The sequence below is a fragment of the Primulina eburnea genome, chromosome 3, assembly GCF_022965805.1.
Source record: "Primulina eburnea isolate SZY01 chromosome 3, ASM2296580v1, whole genome shotgun sequence".
Lineage (NCBI taxonomy): Eukaryota > Viridiplantae > Streptophyta > Magnoliopsida > Lamiales > Gesneriaceae > Primulina > Primulina eburnea.
This window is the reverse complement of record NC_133103.1, coordinates 10534635-10552853: the sequence shown is the minus strand read 5'-3', so window position 1 is coordinate 10552853 and position 18219 is coordinate 10534635. Positions and strand designations below refer to the sequence as shown.

The following is an 18219-nucleotide window of genomic DNA, read 5'->3' as shown; positions in this document are numbered from 1 at the left end:
CAAATTATAAAAGTTCATGACCACAAAATAAACAACTTTTTTTAATTAAAATCAGAAGCACAAAAACTATTAATATAAGTCAAATTAAATAAAAATAAAACTATTTATAACAGATTTATTTCATATAAAATTAATTAATAATATATTATTTGATTACATAAATAATATATTTTAAAAGAACACATATGGCGCATTGCTCCGATACATATATTAATAACACATGCAGGGATCAGCAATTGAGACACAATTAAAGTCTGAAGTAGTGATCAGTACCCGACATTAGTTCGATTATTGGTAGATACTTTATTCCAATTATGTTTAACCCAACATATAAAAGAAAATAGAGTAAGTATTTTTTTTAGATTTTCCTTATTTTCTTATGGTCTGTATTTCCCTATCCTTCATGTTTATTTCATATTTGATGTAAAGATATTTAGCAAAATCTGTTTGATGAAATGTTTGAATTAGTTTTATGCACACAATTATTATTGCATGGAATTTTATTCTCTCTATTTGTGGGCCGATTAACTATTAGTCATCCCCTCCCCCACTCATTTCCAAGATTTGAGTTTGTATTAGTCGAGCTGGATTGATAACTATGTTTTTCTCTTTTTTATGCGTTGGTTTATTTTGTTTGTGGATTTTATGTTAATTTAAATGGTCTGATAAGTTGTTAATATATACATACTAATATTACTTAAATAAAATACTAACTTTGTTAATTCATATTTTTAATAAACAAATAATATGAAACCACGTAATTATCATGAGGTGACGAGTTGAATCATGAACGATATTTGAATATTATGTATTTCAGCTTTTTTGTTTTGTTAATTATTAGGAAAAATCATTATTATTAGTAGCAGTAATGATATTGTTATTGAAAGTCAGAGTTCGAGGATGTGGATAACATTCACATACCCGTCCCCAATTTGCTTCGAGGATTTGAAAAATTCCCAAACCCGTTTTATTTCGGGTTTTTCTTGTGTGGCCTCAAACTTGAGAGGAAAATTGTCATGCCTACACATAAAGAGGACAAAATGGAGATTACAATATATTATAGGAATAAAAAAAAAAAATAGGTTTAATATATATATATAACAACTGCTGGGTTGACCTTTTAAGAACATGTTCTTTCATAATAACAACAATAACAATGGATGTTTGGACAAACTTTATGTTATCATAAATTAATACCAGGGGACAAGAATTAAATAAATCATAAAACCTTCAAGAAACTAATCAGCAACATTAACCAGCAAGTACGTTCATATATTAATTAGTTTAGTTCGCCCTCCTGCAATTTGATCGAATTTGGCCTCGATTACCCGTCAATGGCTTGATATTACCCATCTTGATCATTGATTTCGTGAAGTCCTCACCAAAATCATCAAGGTCCGAGCTGTATTCCTTCACAAGAGAATCGGTTTCACCTCCATTAAACAATGCTTGATCCGACGGCAACAACCCCTTCCTCAACGTCAAGTCACTAAAATATTTAGTGTCGAAATGGGCAGGCGTGGGATCCAAAGGAGCGAGGTTCGAATCGCCTCCAACACGAGGACAAATGGCTTGTAGCTGTCTCGCGAAGGTGGAATCAATATTTGTGTCGTTGTAAATGCGAGTTCTGAAGGCGCGGCACTGAGAGAATCCCAACGTGTGGCCACCGGAGAGCACGACTAGGTCTTTCACGTCTAGGCCTTGTTTCTTGAAATTGTCGATCAACTGGGGAAGATTCATGAATGGTGCTGGGATATCTGCATCTGCTGTAGTAATGCTTGCAGTGGTTGAATCTCTTCTTCCAAGTTCTACCTTCCAGTATGGTCCTCCTAGCTGCATGCATCCATGCATGATGAATCTGAATATAAATTGATCATTCTCTAAGATAATCGTTGATTCATATAATACTTACAGCAAAAACTGAGTCACGAGCTGCAACTGCCAAAACATCAGCACAGGAAACCACCGGACGTCCGCATACTCGGTCGACCTCCCACTTGATTCTATCGACCACTTCGAACCCTCTAGCCGAGTTGTTGTTAGCCAATGAAAACTTTTCACTTGTAAAGCTTGATGTCGAGTCCAAAAGAATGGAACCGTCGCAACCCTGGAATACAATGAAAATTTATATATCAACAAGCAAACAAAATCAATTACTTACTTGCATGCATATATATGAATTATATCAATACTTACATTGACAAAACAGTCGTGAAAATGCAGACGCAACAACGATGCGCCCATGCGCCTTTCTTGGCGCAGAGCCTCCAACACAACTGTTTTGATGGCTGGCAGAGCTTGTGGGCATACTTTATCATAGAAATTCGGATCAAGGGGGCCTGAAATCGCAGTGGCAACAAAGGAAAACATAATTATGCCTCCAAGATACAAGCAGCTACGTGAAACCATTTTCATTGTTTCGGTTAAATGTATACGTGTATAAGATTATGCAATAACTTTGTTGTTGCTGATTTGATCGAGTTGGGGCTATATATAGTTAGCATCTCAAGGATCGGAAAAAGATTTAAAAAATATTAATAGCTAGACTGGGACTATTCAAACTCAGGGATTAATTACTAATATATCTTCAAACTGATCCTCGGGAAACTTTCTCCTCTGACTTTGTATCATTAATATTGCATGGCCTTTTGGTTGAATTAGTTGTACAAATAAAATTATTGAATTTGAAAGAGACATATGGGTTACTTTTGGGATAACATACCCGATGGTTGGGCAGATCATTTCGTCTACTCTGCTTCCTCAGTTTTGATGAGGTCAATAGAATTCGCAAGCAAGTTACCTTCTTATATTTGTAAATTCATGTTAAGTAAGCTACAAATTAATTTGACTCCAACTAGTTTAATTAACAAAGAAGAATCGCAAACACGTTAATATTCAAATATCTAGACTAGGCTAATTAATTATACACATTACGACTTCCTCTTGGTATTAATGGATCGGGTGTTTATAGATTAAGTAAGTTGGTATGTTTTGGGTTTTAGTATTATAATTTTTCGAAGTTTGGTTTCATACAGTAACTCATATTTGTTTTGTTTTAATATTTTTGTATTCGAAATCACTAAATTCATTGAATACAATTTATATACTCATTTTTCTACGTGACACATGTGACCAGAATTAAGCTCATATTACTCAAATTATAATTAATATGATAAAAAATAAAATAAAGAAAACGAACATCAATACATCAAAATAGGAGGCAAAAATTTGTCATTTCCCTTTATTTTTGTTTTTGTATATTTTATTGTGTGCAACGTTAGCTTATTTTTGTCGCACAAGCCATATGGGAGAGTATCAGTGTCAAATAACCAATATCTATAGATTTTTTAGTGAAAAATGACAAAATAAAAAAAATTCAAATTACTATATGAAAACTAAACTTTGGAAAAGTTGCAAGATTAAAACCTAAAACAGACTGACTTACATCACTGAAATTGCAATTTTCTTTTATTAATATATCAAGTGGATTTTCCCCCCTGAATTTTTTCAAACACCATGACGATGGATCCTATCATTTGACGCAAATTTAGAGTTAATAATAATACAATCGGGGTAGCTTTCATTAACTGTCATAAGCGATGTCATGGACTTAGATTAGATGCATGGCTGCATAATTTCCACATAAAAATTAAATTAAAGTTCTACCGTTCTATGCTATCACAAAATAATGGATAGCTAGAATTGAAAAACTCAATTGACTCGGATGATTGAAGGAATATATAAGTTCATCAATGATCTGATTATATACTGTTCGAAAACATTGCAGCAAATCTTGAGAATTGGAATCTAACGACTATATATATATATCAAAGTATATGTTGAAAATTATTGAATTAAGTCTGCTATTTTTCTACTTACTGAATAAAATAGAATGTTTTTTGGCATTTATGTGCTTCTGAATATATGATGTTTCCGTAAATATATTTTAAAATTTTAAATTAAAATGTTATCAATATTTATTTGATGAAAATTTCTGTGGACCTTTTCCTGAGCATAATTTATCTCAACTGTGGTTATAAAAATGTATATAATTTGTCTTTGACAATTGTCTCAGACTTGGTTGGTTTAACTAATATGATTTGCGTGTACAGAATACATAATCATTCTATGAGCCAAAGTTGACCCGACAAAGTAAAACGCGTAGCTTTTTTTAATCTCCTTTTTTTTTCTTTTTCTTCCTATGAACAGTTGGAAACTTTAGGTGAAAGATCTGATACTTGTAATTTTAACACGCACACATGTGTACAGTGGCGGAGCAGGTCATATGATATTAATCCAAAATTATATAAAATTTAAATATTATATTTTTTAAAAAAAATTGGACCACCCAAAAGCTCGGGTTTTACCACGTGGCTCCGCTACCGTGTGTGTATAATATATATGTAATGCATGTAGGCGCACGCCCGCACTAAAATCTAGCATATATCAACGACAGGTGAAGAATATATTTTTGGTATTTTAACTTGTATGGTTTCTGTGGGGCCCGTGCTCCTGATTAATATTTAATGACCAAACAACCATGATTTATTAATGTAAACAGCGAAAGCGATTAAAATTTTCTCATTTTGGGCCTACAGAAATTTCGGCATGACCTATTCGCAAATAGGACATCCCAAAAATATCAAAATATCACAACAACATTTATATACTCGAAATAAAGTCATAACATCAATTCACAAACCTATAGCCGCACTGGCCAGGACTAAACACATGCAGAGCCGGCAAGGCTCGATCACACAACTATCAATTCAAAACATCGTAAAAATAATAGTACAGCTACACGGGGCATCTCCCCGGTAAATGTATGACTCCATAATATAGTATATATATATATATCTGGGAACTCTCAACCACGACTCGACGACTGGGCACCACTACCTGACGCTCCACCAGACGCGTCAAATCCTCCTGGATAACCTGCTATGGCATCAAAAACAACCACAGCATAAAAAGAAACGAGGGGTCGGGCCCCAGTACGACGAACCAGTAATATTACGACAAATATAACTGACATGAAATAAAATCAAGTACAATGTGATGCAATGCAATGTAATGCAATGCGTGAAAGGCAACAACAAAATAATGGATACCAAGGCGGAGTCCAAATGAAACGCATCAGCAACAGTAACAGTGGCCACCCGTGCCAGGACTGCAGCAACGTAATAACATGCCGCCGCTCATCCATGCACGTAGCATCGAGGGTACGGGTGCGACCCGCTCAGTCCTCATGCAAGTCATCAGGAGTGCTAATCCTACCCACCCACTCCATCGATGACGCTACAACTCGATAGATCAGTAACAATAGCAATCAACGGAGTCAAGGCTCGAAATGCTATGCACTAATGAGATCAACTCAAATAAATGCGTGAATGCAATCACGTTATTCACAAAAGCACATAAAGCACGCCACAACTCATACATAATACTTAACGTCATTTCACATCACTATAGACGTCATAATAAAACAGTTCATGCGTACCTCAACTGAACCCTTAATTTACCACTGAATTTCTTAAGGATTTCTGAATAATCCAATCCTCAAATCGGCTCAATTCTCGTACCTCAATATATATACCAAAACGAAGCTTATGACATAGGGAACAAAAGCCCTCAGTCAATTTCCGAATTCCGGCGACGTACGGGCGGCAATTCGACGGAGAAAGAGAATACGGGTTTTCGAAACGGGTCGAGAAACCTTTCAATATGGGTACCAAAACGTAGCCCTCGTCGGGAGCTTTCAAACCGTATATTTACTTGAATTTTTTGCGACCGGAGCGGCTAAAATCGAAGGTCAAAGTTTCGAAATTGAAGAAAAATGAAAAACGAAGCTGGCGGAAGTTACGGGAAGGAGAAAGCGCTTCTGATCTTTTTTTTTCTTTTTCTTTTTACATTATTTTATATCTATTTTTTTTTTTAATATATTAATTACTAAATGGGCTGGGCTTGGGCTAACGGGCTGGGCTCTCACATTCTCCCCTACTAATAAAAGATTTCGTCCTCGAAATCTAGCATACATAACATTTATACAAAAGTGGTTTATAAACATTTACCACTGATAGTACATTGGGAAATCAGAATACATGGAATAATTTATTACATTTTCAAACAAATGAGGCCATTCCTGACGCATCTTAGCCTCTAATTCCCATGTAGCTTCTTCTCTCCCATGTCTACTCCACTGCACCATAACCAGTGGAATCGTCTTATTCCTCAGTTGCTTCTCTTTGCGATCAAGGATTTGCACTGGATGTTCAACATAGCTAAGGGAACTATCCAACTCCACCTCATCAGTCCTCAAGACATGAGAAGGATCTGGCTCATACTTTCGTAACATAGATACATGAAACACATCATGTATCGCAGACAAACTCTGCGGTAAGTCCAAACGATAAGCCAAAGTGCCAATCCTCTCAACAATCGCATATGGACCAATATAACGCGGAGCTAGTTTCCCTTTGCGCCCAAATCTCATAGTACCACGAAACGGTGATACTTTCAAGAAAACCTGATCGCCAACCTGAAATTCTAAAGGCCTACGCCTTTTATTAGCATAACTGGCTTGACGATCCTGAGCTGCTTTCATTCTTTTCCTGATCATTTCAACCTTCTCTTTCATTTCTTGAATAAATTCTGGCATTGACATTTGTCTTTCTCCTACATCTTCCCAGCATATCGGAGATCTACACTTTCTACCGTACAAAGCTTCAAATGGTGCCATTCCGATGGTTGCTTGGAAGCTGTTATTGTAAGAGAACTCAACAAGTGACAATGATTCCTGCCAACCACCCCTGAAATCCATCACGACTGCTCGCAACATATCCTCGAGTGTCTGAATGGTCCTTTCAGACTGACCATCTGTCTGTGGGTGATATGCAGTACTCATCGCCAGCTTTGAACCCAATGCTGATTGCAAACTACCCCAAAACTTCGAAGCAAACCTGGGATCACGATCTGATACTATGGTTACGGGCACACCATGCAATCTCACCACATGATCGATGTACATTTTCGCCATTTTCTTATAAGTACAAGTACGATCATAAGGAATAAAGTGGGCTGATTTAGACAATCTATCAACAATCACCCAAATCGCATCACAACCACGATTAGAACGAGGTAGGTGTGTCACAAAATCCATAGCAATGTGCTCCCAATTCCACTGTGGTACTTCAAGACTATGTAACATACCACCAGGTCTCATTCTCTCAGCTTTAACCTGTTGGCACGTCAAACATCTAGCCACAAAATCAGAAATCTCTTTCTTCATACCTTCCCACCAGTAATGAGATTTCAAGATATGATACATCTTTCTCATTCCAGGATGAACACTGTGTCGACTACAATGAGCTTCACGAAGTATAGATTCTTTCAAATCTATCAAATTCGGAACCACAAGTCTACCTTGATAGCGCAGACATCCATCTGAAGCAACACTGAACTTTTCTGATTGACCTGTCTGAGTCAATTCTTTCAATCTATGAACATGCGGATCAGTTCTCTGTGCTGCTTTGATTTTAGAAACAATTTGTGGTTCAACTTGTATAGATGAAACTATAAAGTAGTCGCCCTTAGACTGATAAGTCCATCCTGAAGTTCCCAAATGCTCATGAATCTTTGAAATAGTCAAAGATGTCAACATTTTAGGCTGAACCTTTCTGCTCAGAGCATCTGCAACTTGATTCATTCGCCCTGGTTGGTACTGAATCTCACAATCAAAGTCTTTAAGTAATTCCAACCATCGACGCTGTCTCATGTTCAAGTCAGACTGTGTAAAAAGATACTTCAGACTCTTGTGATCAGAATAAATCACAAACTGTTCTCCGTACAGATAATGACGCCATATCTTCAATGCAAACACAATGGCAGCTAACTCCAAATCATGAACTGGATATCGAGTCTCATGTGACTTCAATTGACGAGAAGCATACGCAATCACTCGCCCATTTTGCATCAAAACACAACCCAGTCCATTTAAAGAAGCATCTGTACAGACAACAAATCCACCTGAGCCTGAAGGCAAAGCTAGCACTGGAGATGTGGTCAACTTTTCTTTTAAAGTCCGAAAACTAGACTCACATTCTGCAGTCCATACAAAACGTCGATCTTTCTGTGTCAACTGGGTCATAGGTCTAGCTATTCTAGAAAATCCTTCAATGAAACGCCTATAGTACCCAGCTAATCCCAAAAAGCTTCGAATCTCAGACACATTGGTTGGTTTAGGCCAATTGATAACAGCTTCAACTTTATTAGGATCAACAGATACTCCTTGTGCAGATATAACATGGCCTAAAAATAAAACTCTGTCCAACCAGAACTCACACTTAGAAAATTTGGCATACAATTGCGCTTCTCTGAGTGTTTGGAGAACTAATTTCAAATGTTCTTTGTGCTCTGTTTTTGACTTAGAATAAATCAAGATGTCATCAATGAAAACGATAACAAATTTATCTATGAATTCCCGGAATACACGATTCATTAAATCCATAAAAACCGCTGGAGCATTAGTCAAACCAAACGGCACGACTAGGAATTCATAGTGTCCATAACGTGTCCGAAATGCTGTTTTAGGAACATCTTCCTCTCGGACTCTGAGCTGATGGTATCCGGAACGAAGATCAATCTTGGAATACACAGAAGTACCCTGCAACTGATCAAACAAGTCGTCAATACGCGGCAGAGGATACTTATTCTTCACAGTAGCCCGGTTCAACTGCCGATAATCGACGCACATTCTCATCGTTCCGTCTTTCTTCTTTACAAACAATACTGGAGCTCCCCAAGGTGACATACTGGGTCTGATATAGCCTTTTTCCAGTAAATCCTGTAACTGTTCCTTGAGTTCTTTCAACTCTGTTGGAGCTAAACGATATGGTGCTCTAGAAATAGGATTTGTCCCCGGCATCAATTCAATGCTAAGATCTATTTCCCTTTGAGGTGGAAAACCTGGAATCTCATCAGGAAATACATCTGGAAAATCCTTGACAACGGGAATGTCTGAAACTTTCAATCGTTCTTCCCGTGTTGCATCAAGAGCATAGATCAAAAATCCTTCATTGCCGATTGACAACAACCTGAACATTTCCATTGCAGATACTAATGGAATTCGAGACTGTGAATCATAACCATAAAAATTCCATTTGCTGCCATAATACGGTCTAAATCTGACAACTCCATGGAAACAATCCACAGTAGCTCGATAATTCGTCAATATATCCATACCGAGGATACAGTCGAAATCAGACATAGCTAATTTGATTAGATTAGTTATCATAATATTATCCTCAAATCTAATCACACAGTTCAAAACTATCTCATGGGACATCAAGTATACACCGGCAGGAGTAGCAACTGACACAGTATCCAACAAAGGAATAGTAGCAATCTCATGCTCATCAACAAATGCGGCAGATAAAAATGAATGAGATGCTCCTGTGTCTATCAATATGCGTGCAGGATAGTCAAAAACATAACAAATACCTGCAATCACTCCTCCTGGTGCATCCTGAGCCTGGTCTTGAGTCAATGCATGGACTCTAGCCTGCTGTGGCACTGTAAATTGTTGCTGAGGAGGACCTCTAGGCGGTGGATAACCAGATTGCTGAAATGACTGTGCAGGAGCATGTGGCTGGAAAGCTGGTACTCGGGGAACTTGTCCAGACTGTTGTGGCTGAAATTGCTGTCTTTGTGCATTAGGACATACTCTGGCGAAATGTCCAACTTGACCACAAACGTAACAAGACCCCTGAACTCCTACACATTGGGAACTAAAATGTCGACCACCACATCGGTCACAATGCACAGTGCTAGACGACCCAACAGAACCTCCCCCTCGTGCACTGCCTGAACTGGAGGAGCTGGATTGAGACTTCTTCTTGAATTGCTTTCCTTTTGCCTTGTACCTCTGCTGTTTGGGTTGTTGGTATGACTGTACAGGCTGATATGGAGGTAAATCCACTGGCATTGACATACTACTCCCAGATCCCTGAGAAACAGATGATGGACCTGGCTGGGGATCTCCTCTAAGCAAACTTGCTTCAATTTTCTTCGCCTTTTCCACTGCTTGAATATACGTATTAGGCGATCCAGTCATCACCAACGTATGAACAGTCCGCTGCAACCCATGCAGAAAACGTGATAGTTTAGCCTGATCATTCCTGGCAACATGTGGAACATAGGGCAAAAGAGCAGAAAACTGTGAAGCATATTCCACCACTGATTTGTTGCCCTGTACCAACTGATTGAACTCTTCTTCTTTAGCAGCATAATATGATGGCGGTGCATATTCCTGGGTAAAGTGAGCACGAAAAGCATCCCAAGTAATACTTTCACCAGAGTCCTTCATTGCTTCTTCTGTGGCTTCCCACCAGAGTTGTGCTCGATCTTTAAGTTGGTAGATGGCAAGCTTCAATTTAATATCTTGGGAATACTCCAACAAATTAAATAGATGATTTATACTTTTCAGCCAGCTTGCTGCTTTTTCTCCGCTCTCGTTGCCAAAGAATTTTGAAGGACGTAGTTCTTGGAACTGAGAAATTATTAACTGCATTCCTCCAACTTTCTGTGTCAGTTGTTCCACTTCTTGCTCAATCGCTACCTGTCTAGCTCCAGGTCTTTCAGGTCGAGGAGGTTCTTGGTTAACTTCTTCTTCAACATTTTGAGCGACTTGTCCTCGAGGTCGACCACGTCTATCTCTAATGATATCTGCAAGTCCTCGAACATTTTGCGCCTCAGATTCTTGTGCTATTTCTTTTCCTTTTCTACCTCTTCCTCCAGGTGCCATTCTACAAGACACTAGGATTAAATCCACAAGCAGATAACAGGTAAAAGAAATTTATAGGCTTTTTTTTTACTACATACCATGCCTAATCAGCTAGTCATTCTAATGCAGGTAAATTCAATCAAATCACACCAAATAATTCAAATAAGAGCAAATAGTCAAACACATGCACAATCATGTTATTTGTGTCTAGACTCAAGTGCCCTAGACCCTAATTCGAGCATATCCCAGTTACGCTCTGATACCAACTGTGGGGCCCGTGCTCCTGATTAATATTTAATGACCAAACAACCATGATTTATTAATGTAAACAGCGAAAGCGATTAAAATTTTCTCATTTTGGGCCTACAGAAATTTCGGCATGACCTATTCGCAAATAGGACATCCCAAAAATATCAAAATATCACAACAACATTTATATACTCGAAATAAAGTCATAACATCAATTCACAAACCTATAGCCGCACTGGCCAGGACTAAACACATGCAGAGCCGGCAAGGCTCGATCACACAACTATCAATTCAAAACATCGTAAAAATAATAGTACAGCTACACGGGGCATCTCCCCGGTAAATGTATGACTCCATAATATAGTATATATATATATCTGGGAACTCTCAACCACGACTCGACGACTGGGCACCACTACCTGACGCTCCACCAGACGCGTCAAATCCTCCTGGATAACCTGCTATGGCATCAAAAACAACCACAGCATAAAAAGAAACGAGGGGTCGGGCCCCAGTACGACGAACCAGTAATATTACGACAAATATAACTGACATGAAATAAAATCAAGTACAATGTGATGCAATGCAATGTAATGCAATGCGTGAAAGGCAACAACAAAATAATGGATACCAAGGCGGAGTCCAAATGAAACGCATCAGCAACAGTAACAGTGGCCACCCGTGCCAGGACTGCAGCAACGTAATAACATGCCGCCGCTCATCCATGCACGTAGCATCGAGGGTACGGGTGCGACCCGCTCAGTCCTCATGCAAGTCATCAGGAGTGCTAATCCTACCCACCCACTCCATCGATGACGCTACAACTCGATAGATCAGTAACAATAGCAATCAACGGAGTCAAGGCTCGAAATGCTATGCACTAATGAGATCAACTCAAATAAATGCGTGAATGCAATCACGTTATTCACAAAAGCACATAAAGCACACCACAACTCATACATAATACTTAACGTCATTTCACATCACTATAGACGTCATAATAAAACAGTTCATGCGTACCTCAACTGAACCCTTAATTTACCACTGAATTTCTTAAGGATTTCTGAATAATCCAATCCTCAAATCGGCTCAATTCTCGTACCTCAATATATATACCAAAACGAAGCTTATGACATAGGGAACAAAAGCCCTCAGTCAATTTCCGAATTCCGGCGACGTACGGGCGGCAATTCGACGGAGAAAGAGAATACGGGTTTTCGAAACGGGTCGAGAAACCTTTCAATATGGGTACCAAAACGTAGCCCTCGTCGGGAGCTTTCAAACCGTATATTTACTTGAATTTTTTTGCGACCGGAGCGGCTAAAATCGAAGGTCAAAGTTTCGAAATTGAAGAAAAATGAAAAACGAAGCTGGCGGAAGTTACGGGAAGGAGAAAGCGCTTCTGATCTTTTTTTTTCTTTTTCTTTTTACATTATTTTATATCTATTTTTTTTTTAATATATTAATTACTAAATGGGCTGGGCTTGGGCTAACGGGCTGGGCTCTCACAGTTTTCATGTCCACTACAAGAAAACACTAGCTAATGTGTTTGATGTTACGTCGGCAATCCGATGAAAAATGAATAAAATTAGAAAAATTACAATTTAGTGAACTAATTAAGACTGTGAATTAATGATAACACGATCAAAATGAAAAATATGTGAGTTACATGATCAAAAATGTAATTTTACTGCACAACACTATCCCAAATTCATTTTAGTTCGGAAATTACATTTCTGATTCTCTAGTTTGTATTTTTTCCACTTTTGGTCATGTTAAAAATAAATTTTCATTTTTAATCATGTAACTTGCATGTTTTTTTTCATTTTGGTCCATATTAACACTGTGTTTGCATTTATGTTTTTTTTTCTTTTTTCCCTTTTTGACCAGAGTCTGTCGTGTCCGTCAAAAATTACTTATGTAGTGAACGTGGATGCTGACATGAATTTTTGGAAGGAAACTGGAGGGACTCCGATAAAAGAATTGACAAAAAATGAAGAGAAAATGCAAGTTAGAAGACAAAAATACAAATTCACCTTTAACATGACCAAATTTAAAATGAAAAAATATGCAAGTTACTTACTGTACTAAAATTACAAATTCATTTTTGACGTGACAAAAAACCGAAAAAAATATAAATTACATACGTAAATAACCTTTTAATTTGGTTCGTTTTCACCATTAACTAGTGAAGTTGACAAATTTAAATCGCTTGGTAGCACTACATATTTAAAACAGGAGATTAATTTTTCTAAGTTTCTTCATTAAATATATATCGTCGCAGTAGAATAATTTTGATTCTTGCGACCGCATTTATACTCTTTAACGTAAAAATAAGAAGTGAAAAAAATATCCCTTCCCTAATATTCTTATTTTCGTAATATATATATATTATATATAACAAAAAAACTATAGATATAAATTTTACTGAGAAAATATTTAGTCTAACTTGGTTATAATTTCATAAAAAAAATTAATCATAATTTAGGAAAATTTGTATTTTTGGTCCGGTATATTTGTTTTTTTTTGTCATTTCGGCCCTCTATTAAAGTTGACAAAAAAAAAAACTATAGAACTGACACCGAAATTTGACAACATAAATCATTAAAACCACAAAAGTAACGAAGGTATATTGCTAAAATTGTCCATAATTTAATATTGAAATTTAACATATATCTTTATATTGAGTCTGAAGGGTCATAGTAAATAACTAGTAAAGGGAAAAATAGTTGATGTGAATGTCCTTTAACTTCAACATCAACTTTATTTTTTTTAACAAACAGAAACGATGAAGCAGGCAAGGGACAAAAATTTTGAGCCATTAGACCACAGAAGTAGTCGCTTAAATCATGAATAATTAGAAATTCTTCTAATTGGTTCTCCCACAGTTTGCCCTGATCTGCCCATTGGATCCCGTCAATGGGCTAAGATTCGACATCTTGATCATAGCACTAGCGAAATCATTGAAGAAAGTGGCTGAGTTTGACGAGTAAGCGTTAACTTGAGCGTCGGTGGAGCCGTTGTTGAAGAGTTGCTGATCGGAATGGAGAAGCCCCTTCAAGGATACCAAATTCTTGAAGTAGTCGTTGTTAAATGCTGTCGGGCTAAGGGTGTCCAACGGCGAAAGGTTGTTGTTTCCACCGCTGCTGGGGCAATTTGCTCTTAACGAGGTTGCCAACGAGGCGTTTATGTTGGCTTCATTGTAAAGTCTGGTCCTGAAAGTTGTGCATCTTGCCTGCCCAATTGTGTGAGACCCTGTACGTATTTACGCAAGTATTTATAAGTTTAGATTTACGTACATACATATATACTTGCATCTATGTGCGTGTGTCTATATATATATATATATGTTTATTATGTTACGATATGCTCTCCTCTAAATTATTCATCGAGATTTTTTTAAATTCTTTTCATGTGAATATTATTGAATGTTTAGCAAATATATTTACCTGAAAGGGCCACCATTTCCCTGGTAGTGAAGCCTTTGTTAGAGAAGGAAGTAATAAGAGCATTAAGATTCAAACCAGGACCGGGGATTTGGCTGTTTGCGGCACTTAAACTTGCGGTGGTTGAGTCCCTTCTCCCGAGTGCAACGGACCAACTAGGGCCTTGCAGCTGGATCGACAAATAAATATATATTTCATATCCATTAGATTACATTTAGCAGTACTTTGATATGATAGATGTTGGCAAAAAATTGATGATCGAAGCCGCAATGTAATTTTATTTTTATTTCGTAAGATTTTGGACATGTGAGTTAATATACTAACCGCTACGACGCTATCTCGTGCTGCAACAGCCAAAATATCAGCGCAAGAAACCACTTGAGGACAGGAACTTTCAACTTGAGTTTTAATGGTGTCGATCACATCAAACCCTCTTAACGAATTCACATTCGGACCGGCGGTCTGCTCTCCAGTAAAAGTCGCGTTATCATCCAGTAAAACCGATGCATCGCATCCCTGCATGCATGCAGTTTCAAATAATTAGAAATATTACACGCATGACATAGTTCGTTTGCTAAGGTAATTTGAGTATTTGACTATAACAAGCTGTCGTATGAAAATAGAGCTTACATTGACAAAGCAATCGTGAAAATGGAGACGAAGCAACGATGCGCCCATGCGAGCCTCTGTGGTCACCGCCGAGGTTACGGCTGTCTTAATAATAGAGAGGAGATTAGGACATGTTGAAGAGTAGAAATTCGCTGACAACTGCGCGCTACATGCTCCCGTTAGGAGGAGTAGAACTAGGATTGAAAAATAGGAATTAATCTTTGTAGCCACCATGACTAAATAAAGTAATTGTATCACAGAAACGGAGAGTTTTATGTTTCTGTCGACAATTATTGTGTTGTTGTGGTTCATTAGTCACTTGCTACTACACATATTTATAGTTGGCCATAGGTGTGTTAGTGTGTAGTATTCCAATGCCAATACTACGTCAAGATTTCCACATGGAAATGGATTATTCAAAAGATTCATCCGTGACAGCGAAAGCCAACAACTTTGTGTTCCATCTGGTCTCTATAACAGAACACACTAGGATTAGGGCCTTTGAAATTTTTAATATTTCAACCATCATAGCTCGATCAAGAAAAAGATTGCTTCATATATTCAGAAGTCGCCAGGGCATCACATCATATCGTTGTTGATTATTAATTAATTCGAAAACACGCATAAATTTTTTTGTGTTTTATTTCTATATATCCCCTTCAATTACATTTAGCAAGGCCTAACTGAACAAAAATATACACGTTAAAGTTATCTTCCGGTGAATGTTTTATCAGTAAGTTTTATATTCAACTGGAAATTTTGTCTTCCTCGAGTGTGAATGGAGAAAGAACGAGAATCTTGGTAGGTTGATTTACAGATGTGCAGCCTGCAGGCACTATGGTCGCAAGGAAACTTCTTCAAATCAACATAGTTAAATCATTTCTCGATTACTAATCACATGCAGTACATATAAAACATAATATTTAATATTCGAAAAAAATTATAATTTTGGTCATATAACTTTGTATACATTTAATAATTTTTAGTCTAGTAATTAGTTTACAAAATTAAATCTCTAGTCCAATAAATTGGTCTTTGTTCTCACTTTTAGTCGTTTTCAATTATAGTGTTAACGCGATATTTAAAAATGATAACGCGATATCAAGAATTGATGATGTGACACCGGAATTGCTGACATGCGTTGGACATAAAAGGAATAAAAAGTACGTACCAATAAAGATTAACTTAATGAACTATAACTAAAACTTGGAAAAAACTAATAGATTGGACTCCTAATGACAATAATTGTGTTGAGAGATTTAAGACGATGCATGATATTATCATTGATAATTATTTTTCGTCAACATTAAGCAACATTGAAAAGATCAAATCAAGTCAATTGTAATCACTAACGAAAATTAGGTTTCAACAAATCCTCTAGAAAAAGGGATCTTTTTCATGTTCGGTAAATCATATGTTGAACTTTAGAAACTACGAAGTCGGATTATTTGACAATTTTGGAATGTCGTTTTATTAAAAATTTAAGAAACACGGTTTTGCAAAGATTAATTGGACAAAGCATGCATGAATTTTCGTGGATGAGCCCACACGCTAATTCGTCTTCTTCTGAGCACCACCTACCTCCAATATTCTCGTTAGCTATAGCTAGCTTTTTGGGTGGGCTGTGGGGATCATAGGATATAGTTTAATCCTAAGATTACTTTTATCAATTCCACTAGTTAAGAAATGCAATTTGAAAATTAACTTTCCCAACAATACCTATTTTCTTTTTCACACTATCCTCGTGTTTTTTCTCCTACAACTATCCCAATTGCAATATATATATATATATATATATATATATATATATATATATATATATATATATATATATATATATATATATATAAATATCCTTTTTGCTTTCAAAGTTTCATGTAAATGAAAGGTGAATATGAATATTAACTTTTCCACATGAATAAATTTTTTAAGATTCTACTATTATATTTTTATATTATATTATATATCAATGCACAAGACCGTCAGTATATAAAAAAGAATGTATCTGTATAGTAAAATATCGATAACAATTATTTAATATGATATATGTTAGTTATCCCACATCGGTTGGGTAAAATACTTGGGAGTTGTATATATAGTCTTGGACAATCGTCCCCTTTGAGCTAGCTTTTGAGATTGAGTTCGATTCAAAGTTCTAATCTTAATAATAATAATATATAATATATACATACATGTATGTATAATAATACATAAATACATAAATTTGAAGTACAAACCACTTTTATATGAAATAAATCAATTGTTGTTTCACGTCGCATGACATGTATTTTTTTTAATTTTTAAAATAAGTTTAAATAATATTTAATAATTATAACGTCTGAAACCTGGACTCACGTGTCAGCCACAAGCCGATGAAAACCTCCATGCACGAGCAAAGAATCATTGGGAGGTCCAAAATCAGTCATCATGGCCCCTCGAATAGTATAACTCGAGAATATCGGCCTTAGGACAATCTTTATTTTTCGGTTTAATTTTTTATGACATTATGTACAAGGAAATACTTTTTTTGGGCTATTTTAAAATCAATAAAACACTAAAATATTCTTCCCCATGATCAATTGGTACTAAAGATTTATCGAGATTAATTAATCCGACAATCCAATTAACTTCACTGCTCGCTCGATTACATACTTGCAAGACTTTCTTTTTGTTCATTAGTTTTCCATACACACAAATATATTGTATGTACAAATCTAATAAGAAACCAAAGGCTAATAAAATTAATTTTTGTACATTGATGTAGACAATCTCAATGCTGTTTCATGTAATTTTGTTGACCGTTGATTATTAGTCATTTAATAATTTATAATAATCATGTTCACATATACCACATCTTTAATCACGGTATTTCTCTTTTTTTCCTCTCTCTAACAATTATTATGTAGATGTAATATTTGTCGTTTTAACAAAAACTATAGCTAGATGTAATCGTGTAATTCGAATATTTTTTAAATCGTACACCAGTCGATTACTCTATCCAGTACAGACAATTATTGTACCCGAATATCTATCTCTCAATAATTGTATTTATTGCAATCAATAAGAAATAAACTCGTAACATTGGCTTTGATTAACAATTGTAGGAATATGCGACTGTCGTTTTACCAAAAACTT

General features: G+C 36.3%; 3 protein-coding genes across 3 annotated transcripts; all 3 read right to left on the bottom strand.

Moving 5' to 3' along the window:
* Positions 1 to 1112: 1112 nt before the first annotated feature.
* On the bottom strand, positions 1113 to 2445 carry LOC140828216 (peroxidase RIP1-like). The gene is made up of 3 exons (XM_073191201.1): positions 2197 to 2445; positions 1913 to 2107; positions 1113 to 1833 (listed from the first exon to the last, which is right to left on the bottom strand). Exons 1-3 carry the CDS (start codon positions 2413 to 2415, stop codon positions 1285 to 1287), a joined length of 963 nt encoding a protein of 320 aa, XP_073047302.1. The 5' UTR covers positions 2416 to 2445; the 3' UTR covers positions 1113 to 1284.
* A 2107-nt stretch (positions 2446 to 4552) lies between these two features.
* On the bottom strand, positions 4553 to 12423 carry LOC140826258 (uncharacterized). The gene is made up of 3 exons (XM_073188461.1): positions 12050 to 12423; positions 9499 to 11487; positions 4553 to 4938 (listed from the first exon to the last, which is right to left on the bottom strand). Exons 2-3 carry the CDS (start codon positions 10799 to 10801, stop codon positions 4868 to 4870), a joined length of 1374 nt encoding a protein of 457 aa, XP_073044562.1. The 5' UTR covers positions 10802 to 11487; positions 12050 to 12423; the 3' UTR covers positions 4553 to 4867.
* Positions 12424 to 13659: 1236 nt separating this feature from the next.
* Positions 13660 to 15405, bottom strand: LOC140826257 (cationic peroxidase 1-like). The gene is made up of 4 exons (XM_073188458.1): positions 15106 to 15405; positions 14800 to 14991; positions 14479 to 14644; positions 13660 to 14284 (listed from the first exon to the last, which is right to left on the bottom strand). The coding sequence occupies exons 1-4, from the start codon at positions 15394 to 15396 to the stop codon at positions 13899 to 13901; spliced, it is 1035 nt and encodes a 344-aa protein (XP_073044559.1). The 5' UTR covers positions 15397 to 15405; the 3' UTR covers positions 13660 to 13898.
* Between the last annotated feature and the right edge of the window lie 2814 nt (positions 15406 to 18219).